Source organism: Euleptes europaea, chromosome 18 (assembly GCF_029931775.1).
Source record: "Euleptes europaea isolate rEulEur1 chromosome 18, rEulEur1.hap1, whole genome shotgun sequence".
In the NCBI taxonomy this organism is placed as follows: domain Eukaryota; kingdom Metazoa; phylum Chordata; class Lepidosauria; order Squamata; family Sphaerodactylidae; genus Euleptes; species Euleptes europaea.
The window spans coordinates 20,360,405-20,374,681 of record NC_079329.1 but is presented as its reverse complement, the minus strand read 5'-3'; the positions used below and the strand labels follow the sequence as shown (position 1 = coordinate 20,374,681).

The 14,277-nt window shown below is 47.9% G+C and overlaps 1 protein-coding gene across 1 annotated transcript in view; it reads left to right on the top strand.

Moving 5' to 3' along the window:
* Positions 1-5,289: 5,289 nt before the first annotated feature.
* LOC130490984 (RNA binding protein fox-1 homolog 1-like) overlaps positions 5,290-14,277 on the top strand; it is a 39,045-nt gene continuing 30,057 nt past the window's right edge. Inside the window, exon 1 of the mRNA XM_056864809.1 lies at positions 5,290-5,423. Coding sequence (XP_056720787.1) covers positions 5,337-5,423 — 87 coding nt within the window. The 5' untranslated portion in view covers positions 5,290-5,336. The remainder of the gene's footprint in view (positions 5,424-14,277) is intronic.

Sequence of the window (14,277 nt, the reverse complement as noted above, 5' to 3'; positions counted from 1 at the left end):
TTGTATGTGGGGGGGAGGTCTACCTTTAAGTCTCTTTCATGAGAAGTGTCGGTAGGGCAGCATTAACATGACTATTGGGGTTACTGCATTATGTATTCCCACCAATGTATTAAGAGTTTGAAAATGTTATAAAAAACATCGCTTTAAAAGGGTTTTTGGATGCTACGGCTAAAAAATGGTTGGAAGATGTCTTCACAGCTAAAGGGGCCAAACAAAGTGCGAACAGTATTTTTTACAACATTTTCAAACTCTTAATACATCGGTCGGAATACATAGAAAGTGCGAACAGTATTTTTTATAACGTTTTCAAACTCTTAATACGTCGCGGGGAATACATAATGCGGTAACCCCCTATAAGTGTGGGGGATGAGGGTTTGCCTCAAAGTCGTGCTGGGGTGGTGATTGGGGATATCATGGCAGGTATAAGGAGCTGGGGGAAACCAGGCGGGTAATTAGCAGTGCCTGCCAAAGCAGAACGACAACCCTCCAAGGCCACTGAACTCAGTGGTCTCAGAAGGGTATGCCTCTATTCAGGATTACACTATGAATGCCTGGGTATAAAGATTTTTTAAAGAGCCCCGTGGCGCAGAGTAGTAAGAGTGGCAGCCATCACCACATCCTGGAGCAGGGAGTTCCACAATTTAACTGCGTTGTGTGAAGAAATACTTCTATCTGTTTTGAATCTCTCACCCTCCAGCTTCAGCAGATGACCCCGCTTTCTAGTATTATGAGAGAGGGAGAAAAGCTTCTCCCTGCTCACTCTCTCCATACCATCCATAATTTTATAGACCTCTGTCATGTCTCCCCTTTTCCCCAAGCTAAACAGCCCTAAGCGCTTTAACCGCTCCTCATAGGGCAGTTGCTCTAGCCCCCTGATCATTTTGGTTGCTCTTTTCCTGCACCTTCTCAAGCTCTGCCATATCCTTTTTTAGGTGTGGTGACCAGAACTGTACACAGTATCCCAAGTGTGGTCTCACCTTAGATTTGTACAAGGGCAGTCAGTATGACAGCAGCAGTTTTATTCTCTATTCCTGCCCATCTTGTCACATATTTTATTTCTTCAGTACATTTTAATCCCACCTTTCCTGCAAGGAGCTCAGGGTGGCATGCATCGATCTCCCCTCTACCAACTCCTTCCTCACAACAATGTGAAGTAGATGAGGCTGAGAGGGAGAGAGGGAGTAGCCCAGGGTTCCCCAGAGAGCTTCAGGACTGCAGTAGGGGTTTGAACCCGGGTCTCAGAGATCCTCCTTTGAAATGTGGAGTTGGAAAAGAGCGTTACGGATACGCTGGACTGCCAAAAAAACAAATCAGTCGGTTATAGATCAAATCAAGCCTGAACTGACCCTAGAAGCTGAAATGACTAAACCGAGGGTGTCGTACTTTGGTCACATTATAAGAAGACAAGAGTCACCGCAAAAGACAATCATGCTAGGAAAAGTTGAAGGCAGCAGAAAAGAGGAAGACCCAACAAGAGATGGATGGACTCTTATCAAGGAAGCCACGGCCCTCAATTTGCAAGACCTGATCAAGGCTGTTAAAGATAGGATATTTTGGAGGACACTGATTCATAGGGTCGCCATGAGTCAGAAGCAACTTGACAGCACTTAACACATGAACACACATGAAGCTGCCTTATACTGAATCAGACCCTTGGTCCATCAAAGTCACTATTCTCTACTCAGACTGGCAGCAGCTCTCCAGCGTCTCAGGCAGGGGTCTTTCACATCATCTACTTGCCTAGTGCCTTTAACTGGAAATGCCAAGGGTACTGATTCATAGGGTCGCCATGAGTCGGAAGCGACTTGCCAGTACTTAACACACACACTCCCAGATCCTAGTCCAACGCTTTAACCACAATGCCAAGCTGGCTGTACACATAAGTGCCCCTCAAGGCAAAAGGAAGACTAGCCAAACAAGCTTTTCCTGCTTTGCTTCCTGGAGGAAATGGGCCTAAGGTACTGCCCAAGTGGTATGCAAGGCTTGCAAAGGGGGCCTTTGCTAGGGTTGCCAACTTCCAGGTACTAGCTGGAGATCTGCTGCTTTTACAACTGGCCTCCAGCCGATAGAGATCAGTTCACCTGGAGAAAATGGTCACTTTGGCAGTGGGGCTCTATGACATTGAAGTCCCTCCTCTCCCCAAACCCCACCCTCCTCAGGCTCCAAAAACCTCCTGCCAGTGGCGAAGAGGCACCTGGCAACCCTAGTACAACATTGCCCTTCATTTTCATGCCCGTCTCTTCCTTCATCCCTCCAGAGAGAGATGAGCAACCTCAGCCAGGCAAGAACAACTATAAAAAAGCAGTACTTAAGACCCATTGATTTGACTTCCTCACAAAGCTGGATGTGTGCAGTTTATAAGGTCTTTTAAAAAATCTTTATACATTATTTTTTCCCCCAGTGCAATGTCTGCTGTGTCGTACTTTATGGCACATGCCTTGCCTTTGTAGTGTGGTTTAAATTTATAACCCAAACCTGGGCAGAGTTGTGTCACCCTTGGGCCCTCGAAATGGCTCATGCACGCCCTATTTTGCATAGGATTGGAGTGTAAGGAAGGGCTCCTGGAATGTGTGGAATGTCTTGCCATTTTGATGGTTTTGAGAGCCAGCGTGGTGTAGTGATTGAGAGCAGTGGTTTGGAGAGGTGGACTCTGATCTAGAGGACCGGGTTTGATTTCCCACTCTTCCACATGATCGATGGACGCTAATCTGGTGAACTGGAAACCTCCACATGAAGCCAGCTGGGTGACCTTGGGCTAGTCACACTCTCAGCCCCACCTACCTCACAGGGTGTCTGTTGTGGGAAGGGAAGGTGATTTTAAGCCGGTTTGAGTCTCCTTTAAGTGGTGGAGAAAGTCGCCGTATAAAAACCAACTCTTCTTCTTCTTCTGATGTTCCTTGTGACCCTGTCATGATAGCATCCAACAATTGCCCTATCTGTCTTGTACATTTCACCCTGCCTTTCCCTTAAGGAGCGCAGACTGGTGTACAGTTACCCTCCGGTTTATCACAACAGCCCTGTAAGGTAGGTTGAACTGAGTGGGATGGGCCCGAGTTCATGAGGATCTATTTGGAGAGCCCTCCATTTGCCATCCCTGTTGCTGGCAGAGGGGATGCCAACTACTTCAGCGGATTGCACGGGCTGTTTTCATCTCTGCCAAGCTCTGAGTACTTTGGGGCTTAGTTTTCATTATGCATGTATTTTCCGACCTTTAGAAATCGCTTCACTCTCCCCTCACGTTTCCCCCACATTTTGTAGACGCTGCTTTACCCCGAGTTTAATGGCTGCCTTGATCTTCAATCGAAAGCTCGTCCTGTGTATACTTGTCGTTTGGGGTTCCCCCCCCCCAAGCCCGTTCTCGCTTCTCCCTCCCACTTGTCTCCCCCCTCATTTAGGGTTGCCAACCTCCAGGTACCAGCTGGAGATCTCCTGCTATTACAGCTGATCTCCAGCCCATAGAGATCAGTTCACCTGGAGAAAATGGCTGCTTTGGCAATTGGACTCTATGGCATTGAAGTCCCTCCCCTCCCCAAACCCTGCCCTCCTCAGCTTCCACCCCCAAAATCTCCTGCCAGTGGAAAGAGGGACCTGGCAGCCTTACCCTCATTCAACCCTCCCCGGAATACTATGAGGCTGCTTATTGGTCAGTTTCACAGCAAGCTGGTCAGTTTCAGACCTCAGCCTGATCCACCAAGTTTTTTTGTTTGCATCTAGCCAGTAAGCTGAAATAATCACAAATTACCTATGTGGCTGCTTATTTGGTCAGTTTCACAGCGAGTATTGGTCAGTTTCAGACCCCTGTGCAAAGTGATTTGAGAATTCGACTGCAAATACTGTGCATTGAGAACAGCATATCCAGTGGAATCAACCCACGCATGAAAGGCCAGGTATTGAAGCCTGGGGGAGGCCAAGGAATCAAGCTTTTTGGCATGAGCTGAAGGGCCAGAACCAGTGTTCCTAGCCCTTGGCTCTTAGTCCATGGCTTGGCAGCCTGTGGCTTTGACTGAGCTGGCCCAGTGCATCCATTGTATTCTTTGAGGGCTTTCTTTATTCAATTATTTATTCCTTCTGGGTTTTATACCTTCATTTATTTATTTAAAACATTTTTAGGCCACCTTTCCCCCAATTAAGCAAGCCATTTACAACACTGATCTCCTCTCCTTCATTTTATCTTCACAAAAACAGCTCTGTGCGGTAGGTCAGGATAAGTGAACAAATGACTAGGCCAGGGTCACCCACTAAGCTTCATTCACAGAGTGGGGATTTGAACCTGGGCCTCTCAGATCCTAGTCCAACACTACACCACACTGACTCTCCAATTAATTTTTTTTTTTGGTAAGCCATTTGAATTGAAACTGAAAAGTGGGAAATAAAAATACCTAAATAAATAAGAAAGAGCCCCATAGTGCAGAGTGGTAAGCTGCAGTACTGCAATCAAAAACTCTGCTCATGATCTGAGTTCGATCCCCACGGAAGTTGGTTTCAGGTAGCCGGTTCAAGGTTGACTCAGCCTTCCATCCTTCCGAGGTCGGTAAAACAAGTACCCCGCTTGCTGGGGGTAAAGTGTAGACGACTGGGGAAGGCAATGGCAAACCACCCCGAAGAAGAAGAAGAAGGGTTGGTTTTTATATGGCGGCTTTCTCTACCACTTAAGGGAGTATCAAACCAGCTTACAATCACTTTCCCTTCCCCTCCCCACAACAGACACACTCTGAGGTAGGTGGGGCTGAGAGAGCTCTAACAGAGCTGTAATTTGCCCAAGGTCACCCAGCTGGCTTCGTGTGTAGGAATGGGGAAACAAATCCAGTTCACCAGATTAACCTCCGTCTCTCATGTGGAGGAGTGGGGTTCTCCAGATCAGACTCCACCGCTCCAAACCACAGCTCTCAACCACTACACCACGCTGGCTCTTGTAATAGAGGGATGAGAAACCAAGTGATGGACATGCATGTGTGAACCAGCCATTAGTACTTGGGTTGCAAGGTTGGTGTTTACCTCCAGAAGTGACGTAATCGCGTGGCACACAGCCACACGCGCGATGGTGAGGGGATGGCAGTAAACCTGTGGAAACCGTCACATTTCTCTGTGCGAATACTTCGACGTTTGCTTTGTCGCACATTATGTGTCCCCTGGTGAGCCCCCATCCCCGTGCAGATGCTCTCGCCTAGGCGGCTTGTGACAGGCGCTTGTGTTCTCAGCAGCTGTTGGCGTCTTTCAATGGCACCGTCCCATCTGCCACTCAACGCTCCCTCAGCTGGTGCCAAAAGCTGCTCGGGCAGAGGGGTGCGCGACTCCTTTTGGGACTGGGTGGTCGGCCCCGGCCTTGATTATGTGCCATGCTGTCTCCTCCGGCTGTGGTTCTGCACCCCTACAGCCTGCCCGTCTACCCGCCGGCACCCCAATGTTACTCCGGGCTGGTTCAGGTACGTCGATTTGTGTGGGTGGGGGAGTGCGCGCGCCAGGCGTGATCGCCATGTCATTGACAAGGCCCAGCTGCGTCCGGCTGGTGGTCTTGAGGGGGACAGCTGATAACGCCAACCCCCGCAGATAATTCCCTTCGTTCCTGAGTTATTTTTACAGAATCCCTCTCTGAGAGAGAAAGTCTCTTCCTTGTAAGGGGAGAGGTATTTACAGCTCCTGCGGGAACGGAGAGAGCGGTCCGGTTTTTTTGACCTGGTTCTGTGAATTCTCTGCGGTGCCGAGCCAGATAGACTCCGTTACAGGACAGTCGCGGACGAAGATTGCATTAAGCACCGCTCAGAAGGTTAAAACGGAGAGGCCACATAGAAATTCCCAACTTATTATTAACTATTGCAATGGTAGCAGTGAAGCAAGATTTCTTTCTGTTGTTACCACCATCTCATAGGTCTTCCAATGAAACCCACCAAAGGGAGAAGGGATTGAAGGGAGTACGAATTACTCGGATTCTGTAGACTGACTCCATCTTGGGGCTTTGCTGGGCTCCTGGGCCAGGTTTCTAGGGTTGCCAAACCCCCCCCCCCCCCAGCAACTGGCGGGGAGGGGGTAGGGTTGCCAGCTCCAGGTTGGGAAATTCCTGGAGATTTGGGGGTGGAGCCTGGGGAGGCCAGGGACCCCAGTAGGGTGCAGTGCCATAGAGTCCACCCTCCAAAGCATACATGTTCTCCAGGGGAACTGAGCTCTGTAGTCTGGAGATGAACTGTAATACCAGGGGATACCCAGGCCCCACCTGGAGGCTGGCATCACTCAGTAACACCATGCTGCCTCCGATATTTTATGTCGTTGCAAATGGCTTGGGCAGTTGCTTACACTCTGAAGACAGACATTACTCCCTGTCATATTGCCTCCTCTTGTGTTGTTTTGATTTTCAGCGGCAATCTGTGGATTGGTGAATGCACATTAATGGTTTACAGGTACACCCAAAATGGTCTCTATATAAGGAGGAGTGATTCATTCTCTTTGTACAGATTTAGCGGTTTTCTCTTCTAGCAAATCCCCTAGATCAGGAAGGGGAAATCAAGGTTTATCTTCATCCACAGACTTTTTTCACCCACCCCTCACAATCCATTCATGCCATACCCATCACCTTTTCCTCCTACCCTTCCCCCAAGGAGCACAGAAAGAAACCTGTGTTTTATCCTCACGACAACCCTGTGAGGTGGGCGAGGCAGAGAGCATGAGACGGATCTAAGCTCACCCGACGAGTTTCACGGCAGCATGAGGATTTGTACCCAGGTCTCTCGAATCCTTGTCCAACATTCGAACCACTCTCATATTATGCTGAGGCACCTTGATATATGAATTGATTTCGAAAATTTGTATGCCACTTCTCCAGGCCTGCTAATACCAATAAAACAAAACCAAGCAAATGATGGAGACAAATCATACCAATAAAACAATCCAAGTCAATAAAAAAAAAAAAACATGCCAATAAAAGCAAGCTGGGGCATAAAAGCACATAAAATGTAGCAGTCTAAGATGATATTGATAAAACAGTCCTCAGGCTAGGAACAGAGCATAAAAAAAAATAAACAAAGATGCCCTAAGTTAAAAGCCTGGGTCAATAAATGGTTCATGGAAGCCTTAATATGCTGTATTGAATGGTGTAGGGTGCCAACCAGGCACCAGGCCTCACTGCTGGTAGAGCTAGGGTTGCCAGCGGGAGTAGGGTTGCCAAGTCCCTCTTCGCCACTGGTGGGAGGTTTTTGGGGTGGAGTCTGAGTAGGGTGGGTTTTGGGGAGGGGAGGGACTCAATGCCATAGTTAGGGTTCCCAACGTCCAGGTGGTGGCTGGAGATGTCCTTGCCATTACAACTGATCCCCAGCCGATAGAGATCAGTTCACCTGGAGAAAATGGCCGCTTTGGCAATTGGACTCTATGGCGTTGAAGTCCCTCCGCTCCCCAAACCCCTCTCCTCAGGCTCCACCCAAAAAACCTCCTGCCAGTGGCGAAGAGGGACCTGGCAACCCTACATAGAGTCCTATTGCCAGTCCTATCGGCTGGAGAGCAGTTGTAACAGCAGGAGATCTCCAGCTGGTACCTGGAGGTTGGCAACCCTAGGCGGGAGGTGGGAGGTAGGATTTGGGAGGGGCAGGATTTGAGGGGAGTGACTACAGTGGTGTATAATGCCATAGAGTCCACCCTCCAAAGCAGCCATTTGCCAGGTCCCTCCTTGCAACCTGTGGGAGGTTTAGGGAGGTGGGGTTGGGGGCAGTGATCGGCGTCATCGGTAGGGCTGCCAACCTCCAGGTACTAGTACATCAAGCAAAATAAAGGCATCACCGTGCCTATACCTTGTAGGTTTGGAAATCAGCACATTCAAGGCACAAAATTACAAAATATTATTGGTGATTAGGACAAATTACAAAAAGTGCAACACAACGACATATACTATCCTACTACTATATTACATATATACAAGATCTTCTTAATGTCAGCCATACAAGGTGTACAAATATTCTTAGTGCAAATTATGCAATTGTGCAGTTATTCTTATGGTATGGTTGAAAAGTCCAGTTCAAGTAGGATATCCAAAGAATGGTATAATCCAAAAAGAATGAGATGGGGGACGGCCGTTTCAAGATGTTTTCTTCAGCCCCATGTTCAATCAAAATCCTGTTATAAAATCCAAATCATGGTAATTTCCCTTCAATATTCAATCCAACATTGCTTCAAGTTAAGTCCACAGGAGGTCTCCTGCTATTACAGCTGATCTCCAGCCGATAGAGATCAGTTCCCCTGTAGGAAATGGCTGCTTTCACAATTGGACTCTATGACACTGAAGTCCCTCCCCTCCCCAAACCCCGCCTTCCTAAGGCTCCGCCCCAAAAACCTCCCGCCGGTGGCAAAGAGGGACCTGGCAACCCTAGTCATCGGTTTATGCGGAAGTGCCCCTCACACTGAGGGGACTCTCTATAGATTAGTTCCAGGAGAGCTCCAGATCTCACCTGGAGGTTGGCAACCCTAACACAGCCTTTTTTTTTTGAGGGGGGGGGAGTTGTCAAACAGGACCTCCTCCTCCCTTTTTCACCACCAGAAAATCTGGTTGGATCCAGCCCATGTTGTGTTAACACAGGAAGCAGGCCTCAAGAATAATCTTTCGAGGGCTATCAGCCGGCTGAAAAGGATTGCTTCTTAGCCGATAAACTCGCTTGCCTTGATCCGACGGTGAGCAGTTTAATGACTGACATACAATACATTTCCAGCAAGATAAAAATGTAATATCTGAAAGCAGGTGATTGTTTTGTTCCAGCTGAGAACTGATAGGGCCATCAGTGCCACATCCCTTCCCTGTGGCTGGGCACACACTCTCTAAAATAAGAGTTCCCCAAGCATTTGACAAGTAGGGTTGCCAGGTCCCTCTTCGCCACCAGCGGGAGGTTTTTGGGGTGGAGCCTGAGGAGGGCGGGGTTTGGGAGGGGAAGGACTTCAATGCCATAGAGTCCAATTGCCAAAGCGGCCACTTTCTCCAGGTGAACTGATCTCTATGGGCTAGAGATCAGTTGTAATAACAGGAGGTCTCCAGCTAGTACCAGGAGGTTGGCAACCGTATTGACAAGGCAACCTCCCTTGGACCCAGAACAATTGGTAAGGAGTGCCCTCCCCCAATACTCTCTGAACTAGGCTTGCCAACATCTAGGTGAGACCTGGAGATCTTCTGGAATTACAACTGATCTCCAGACGACAGAGATAAGTTCGCCGGGAGAAAATGGCTGTTTTGCAGGGTGAACTGTATAGCATTACAAGCATATCTTGGGGATACGGTTGCCAACCTCCAGGTGTTGGCTGGAGATTGCCTGCTATTACAACTGATTTCCAGGTAGGGGTGCCAATTGGACTCTATGGCATTGAAGTCCTTCCCAAACCTTGCCCTCCTCAGGCTCCGCCCCAAAACCTCCCACCAATGGCCAAGAGGGACCTGGCAACCCTACCCTGGCAGGACAGCATAAAAGCACTGTTGGATGCCTTGCACAACTCCTCCCTGTACAAAGCCATCTAATAGATAAGCATATATGCAATGCATCTCGCTAGTGATTTGAAATACGTTCAGATTGCAATGGTCACGCTTGCGCAGGTTTGGAAGGAAGGAAACGTGACACAGTGGAGATCTCAAGCTGGCGTCTTCACAAGATCAAATTCACATGGGCAAATCCACTGCAATGGTCCACTATTTTAAAAAGAAAATCAGGTCTCTTTTGACTAGGGGCCCCAGCGCTGGTTTTTAAAGTCCTAGGGAGTTCCTGTTGGATGTGGGAGATCCTTCCCCACAATCCAGCTCAGTTTTTGTGGTCTATTAAGCTCGGAAACGGCAACAAAATTTCTGCTGCTCAGAAAAGCGGAAAGAGCAAAACAGTTTCATTCTGATGCCCAATAAACTAGATGGCACACGAAAATTGGAAACGGTTTATTTTTTTTATTCTTTGGCTATGACATTAGGCTGAAGTGTTATAGATCTCGGTGTGGTTTTCAATTTGTTGGGTTCGTTTTCCCAGTGCAAAGGGTCTGGAGAGAGGAAGAAAAAGAAGACCTTGGGTCGGATTAGGGTTGCCAGGTCCCTCTTCACTACTGGTGGGAGGATTTTGGGGTGGGAGCCTGAGGAGGGCGGGGTTTGGGGAGGGACTTCAATGCCATAGAGTCCAATTGCCAAAGCGGCCATTTTCCCCAGGTGACTGATCTATATTGGCTGGGGATCAGTTGTAATAGCAGGAGATCTCCAGCTAGCACGTGGAGGTTGGCAACCCTAGGTCGGATCCAGGCAGTTTTTCTATGGAGGGGAGTAGGAAGGAGCAGAAATTTGAATGATCTCAGTTCAATGAGGTGTTCAGGGGAATATATTGATTGTTATAGTTTTAAGGATGTTTAGTAACTATGCTTAGTAATTATATTTTACTGTGTTTTGACCTTAAGTACATGTTCATTATTGTAAATTGATTATTTGCTGTTGTATTATGTATTATTGTCATGGTTAAGCAAGACCTTTGGTCAAAGGAGCTAGTAAATAAATGGAAATGGCAAGGAGCGGAATTGGGCAAGATGAAATGAAAAAGCCGGCTGGATCCAGCCTCTTAAGTGGAGCTGATCTGGCTTTCTGCTCAAAGCACCTCGTCAGTTCCTGGGTCTGAGAGAGACCCCCTGGGACCGAGGGCATAGTCTATTTGTGTCTGCCCACCCCTCCTCCGGGCCCCTCTCAAGCGGTGAGTGACAAGATAGCGCCGCAGTAAAGTGGCGCTATTTATAAAAACAGAAAGCGGAGCCAACCTTGATAAGAAATGGCTTCCGAGGAGTCCTTTGCCAACTGCCCCAGATATGTGTGTTTCTCCTGCCGACGAGACAGCGGAGCAGCCAGAAAGCCCTGGGAACAGGATGCAAGGCTGGAACATTTCAACTGCCTGCCGACCCCCTTTGTTTCTTGAAGGAGCAAACGGCTTTATAGGAACAGGTGGCCCTCCAAAGTCTCTGACTGTCCATCCCAGAGGAATCTGTTCCCTAAATCGGAAGTCCCTTTTGGTGGTCCCGCTCCTCAGTAGGGCTGCCAACCTCCCGGTACTGCAGCAAGTGAAATACAGCAGTAGCAAACAACATATAGGGGCACAAAACATAGAAAGAAGATTGTCAGAGTCGCTATACCCCGTATCAAAATATTATGTAATATACCAAAATGTCACAACAATATAAAAGTGCATGTGAAACGAATATTACCAATATTACAGGGGGAAATACACAGCAAAACAATGCAAAGCTAAAGTCCAGCAAGTGTTAAAAAAAATCCTTGAGATCTCCAAATATTCCAGAAGTATGATCTCCCCGGAGTGAACAAATATCATAGAATCATAGAGTTGGAAGGGACCACCAGGGCCATCAAGTCCAACCCCCTGCACAATGCAGGAAATTCACAACTACCTCCCCCCTCCACACCCCTAGTGACCAGAAGATGGCCAAGATGCCCTCCCTCTCATCATCTGCCTAAGGTCACAGAATCAGCAATGCTGACAAATGGCCATCTAACCTCTTCTTAAAAACCTCCAGGGAAGGAGAGCTTACCACCTCCCGAGGAAGCCTGTTCCACTGAGGAACCGCTCTAACTGTTAGGTGCTGGGCTTAAGTCCGTGGTTCAATGACCCATCAGTGGACTTTCCTCAGTGGCAATGTGGTTTCTGTGAACCCGTCATGACAGGGATCCGGTACTCTCCTGTTTCGATGGATTTCTTCATCAGGATTCAACATGGACTGCACCTGAGCTAGTTCTTATGCTGAATCAACCTCCAGGTACTAGCTGGAGACCTCCCGCTATTCCAACTGATCTCCAGCCAATAGAGATCAGTCCACCTGGAGCAAATGGCTGCTTTGGCAATTGGACTCTATGGCACTGAAGTCCCTCCCCATCCCAAATCCTGCCCTCCTCAGGCTCCGCACCAAAAACCTCCCGCCGGTGGCGAAAAGGGACCTGGCAACCCTACTCTTCAGACTTCAGCAATGTCAAGATCAAAACTGCTAGTTCCAAAATCAAGAGTGATTTTGCATCGAGCTTTTCACCTGCTTTCAACTCTCTATTTAGTTGAAAATATCTGGACCCAAGCTGTCTCAAAACAATGGCTAGCAGCTTCCTAATTTGTGGGTAGCGCACCTTCTGATGTTTCTCAGAGGAAAATCACTGCCGGCGCCACCCCCGCTCTTCACTATGACCCATGGCTGTCTGTTTTGTTTACCCTGCCTTAGCACTGTGCAGATTTAAATGCTAAGATGATGTTTAGACTTTTAAAAAAGGATAATTGTCCTGTGATACGTTATCCAAAATATACCTCGACAGCTGCAGCGTGCAAAACAGCCGACTGTGCCTTAGTGTTCATACACACTGATGGATTTACGTACATGTGGCGCCTGAGACAGGATCAATCCACCACCCACTCACAGATTTAGCTTCTAGGGGTTCTGGGCGGGGAGCTAAACCCCGAGGAATGACAGCCTGATTCACTTGGATGGCTTTTTAACAAGGCATCCACAAAATGAAAGAACAGGGACAACGAATCTGCAAGGCCAGGGCCTGGGTGAGCAAGTGGTTCAAATTGGCTCTGGGGGGTCTTCAAAAAGCCATAATGCCTTCCTTTATCCACAATATGGAGGTAATACTACTGACCTAATTGATAGGCAGGGGTGAGATTCAGGGTGGCCCAATTAATTTTTTTTACTTGTGTTAGGTTAACAGAAAGCAGTAGAAGTGTTAATATTTAAACTTGGCTGACTTTATGTTTTAATCAATATATTTTATGCAACTTCGTATCCACAAACATTATTAAATGGAGTAGAAATATGTGCGGAGCCAATGGTCTGTAATCTGTTTAATGGCATGTGTGTGTGTGTGTGTGTACAGCCGAGATGGAATTCTAACTCGGGACCAAAAGAGATGCTACTAGGCCACTGCTATCCATTATTGGTCTGTAATGGCCAGTGTTGCCTTTGCTGGCCGGCTGGAGCTCTCCAAGTCTCAAGTCCACATCACCCTCTATGTGATCTTTTTAGCCGGAGATGGTAGGGATTGAACCTGAGACATTCCACACAAAGCAGTTGTTCTACCACTGAGTCACGCTAGGGTTGCCAGCCTCCGGGTGCGGCCTGGAGATCTCCTGGAATTACAACATCTCCAGATGACAGAGATCAAATCCCCTGGAGAAAATAGTTGCTTGGAGGGTGGACGTGCAGCATTTATACCCTGCTGAGGTCCCTCTTCAGCGTCCAACACCAAATCTCCAGGAATTTTCCAGTCTGGAATTGGCAACCCTAACACAGTCTGTGTTGGATTCCCATTTTTGTGAGTTCCAACTGTGCTTGCAGGCTTGTGGTAAGGACAAAAATATAGAAGCTCCCATGTTTACAAATGCTGTATTAAGTTTTATTTTCCTTGTCAAAATGAAAATGAATGAAGACAACTTTAACTCTCAAGCTCCCCGCCCCCCATTAATCAACTATCTACTGCATTTTCATTCTGTCTTTCTTCCGAGGAGCTCATGGTAGCCCACGAGGTTCTCTTTTCCATTTCCAGTTTGACAGAGGAGACAGATTCGGATCTGGGAGACTTGGGTTCGAATTCCCCCCTCTTCCGTTTGGGCCAATCACACTCTCTTTCAGCCTAAGGTACCCCACAAGGTTGTTGTGCACAAAAAATAGAGGGGATAAACGGTCCTGTGAGCCACTTTGGGTTCCCATTTTGTTGACTGTACTCGACTCACTCTGTGTAATCCACCTTCAGTCCCCTTGAGAAAGGTGGACAATAAATAAACAAACAAACAAATAAATAAATAAATAAATAAAAGCAGGATATATATAAACACAGCAAGAACCCCGTGGTGCAGAGTGGTCAGCTGCAGTACTGCAGTCCAAGCTCTGCTCACGACCCGAGTTCGATCCCAACGGAAGTTGTTTTCAGGTAGCCGGCTCAAGGTTGACTCAGCCTCCCATCCTTTCGAGGTCAGTAAAATGAGTACCCTGCTTGTTGGGGGTAAAGGGAAGATGACTGGGGAAGGCACTGGCAAACCACCCCGTAAACAAAAGTCTGCCTACGAAATGTCGGGATGTGACGTCACCCCATGGGTCAGGAATGACCCAGTGCTTGCACAGGGGACCTTTACCTTTTTATATATAAATACAAATACATGACAAATGCATGTCATCGCAACAACCCTGTGAGGCAGGTGAGGCTGCACCCTAGGGTTGCCAAGTCCCAACTGGGAAATACCTGGAAATGTGTGGGGAGAAAGGGCAGGGTTTGGAGAAAGGAGAGACCTCAGTGGGTCCACTTCGAGG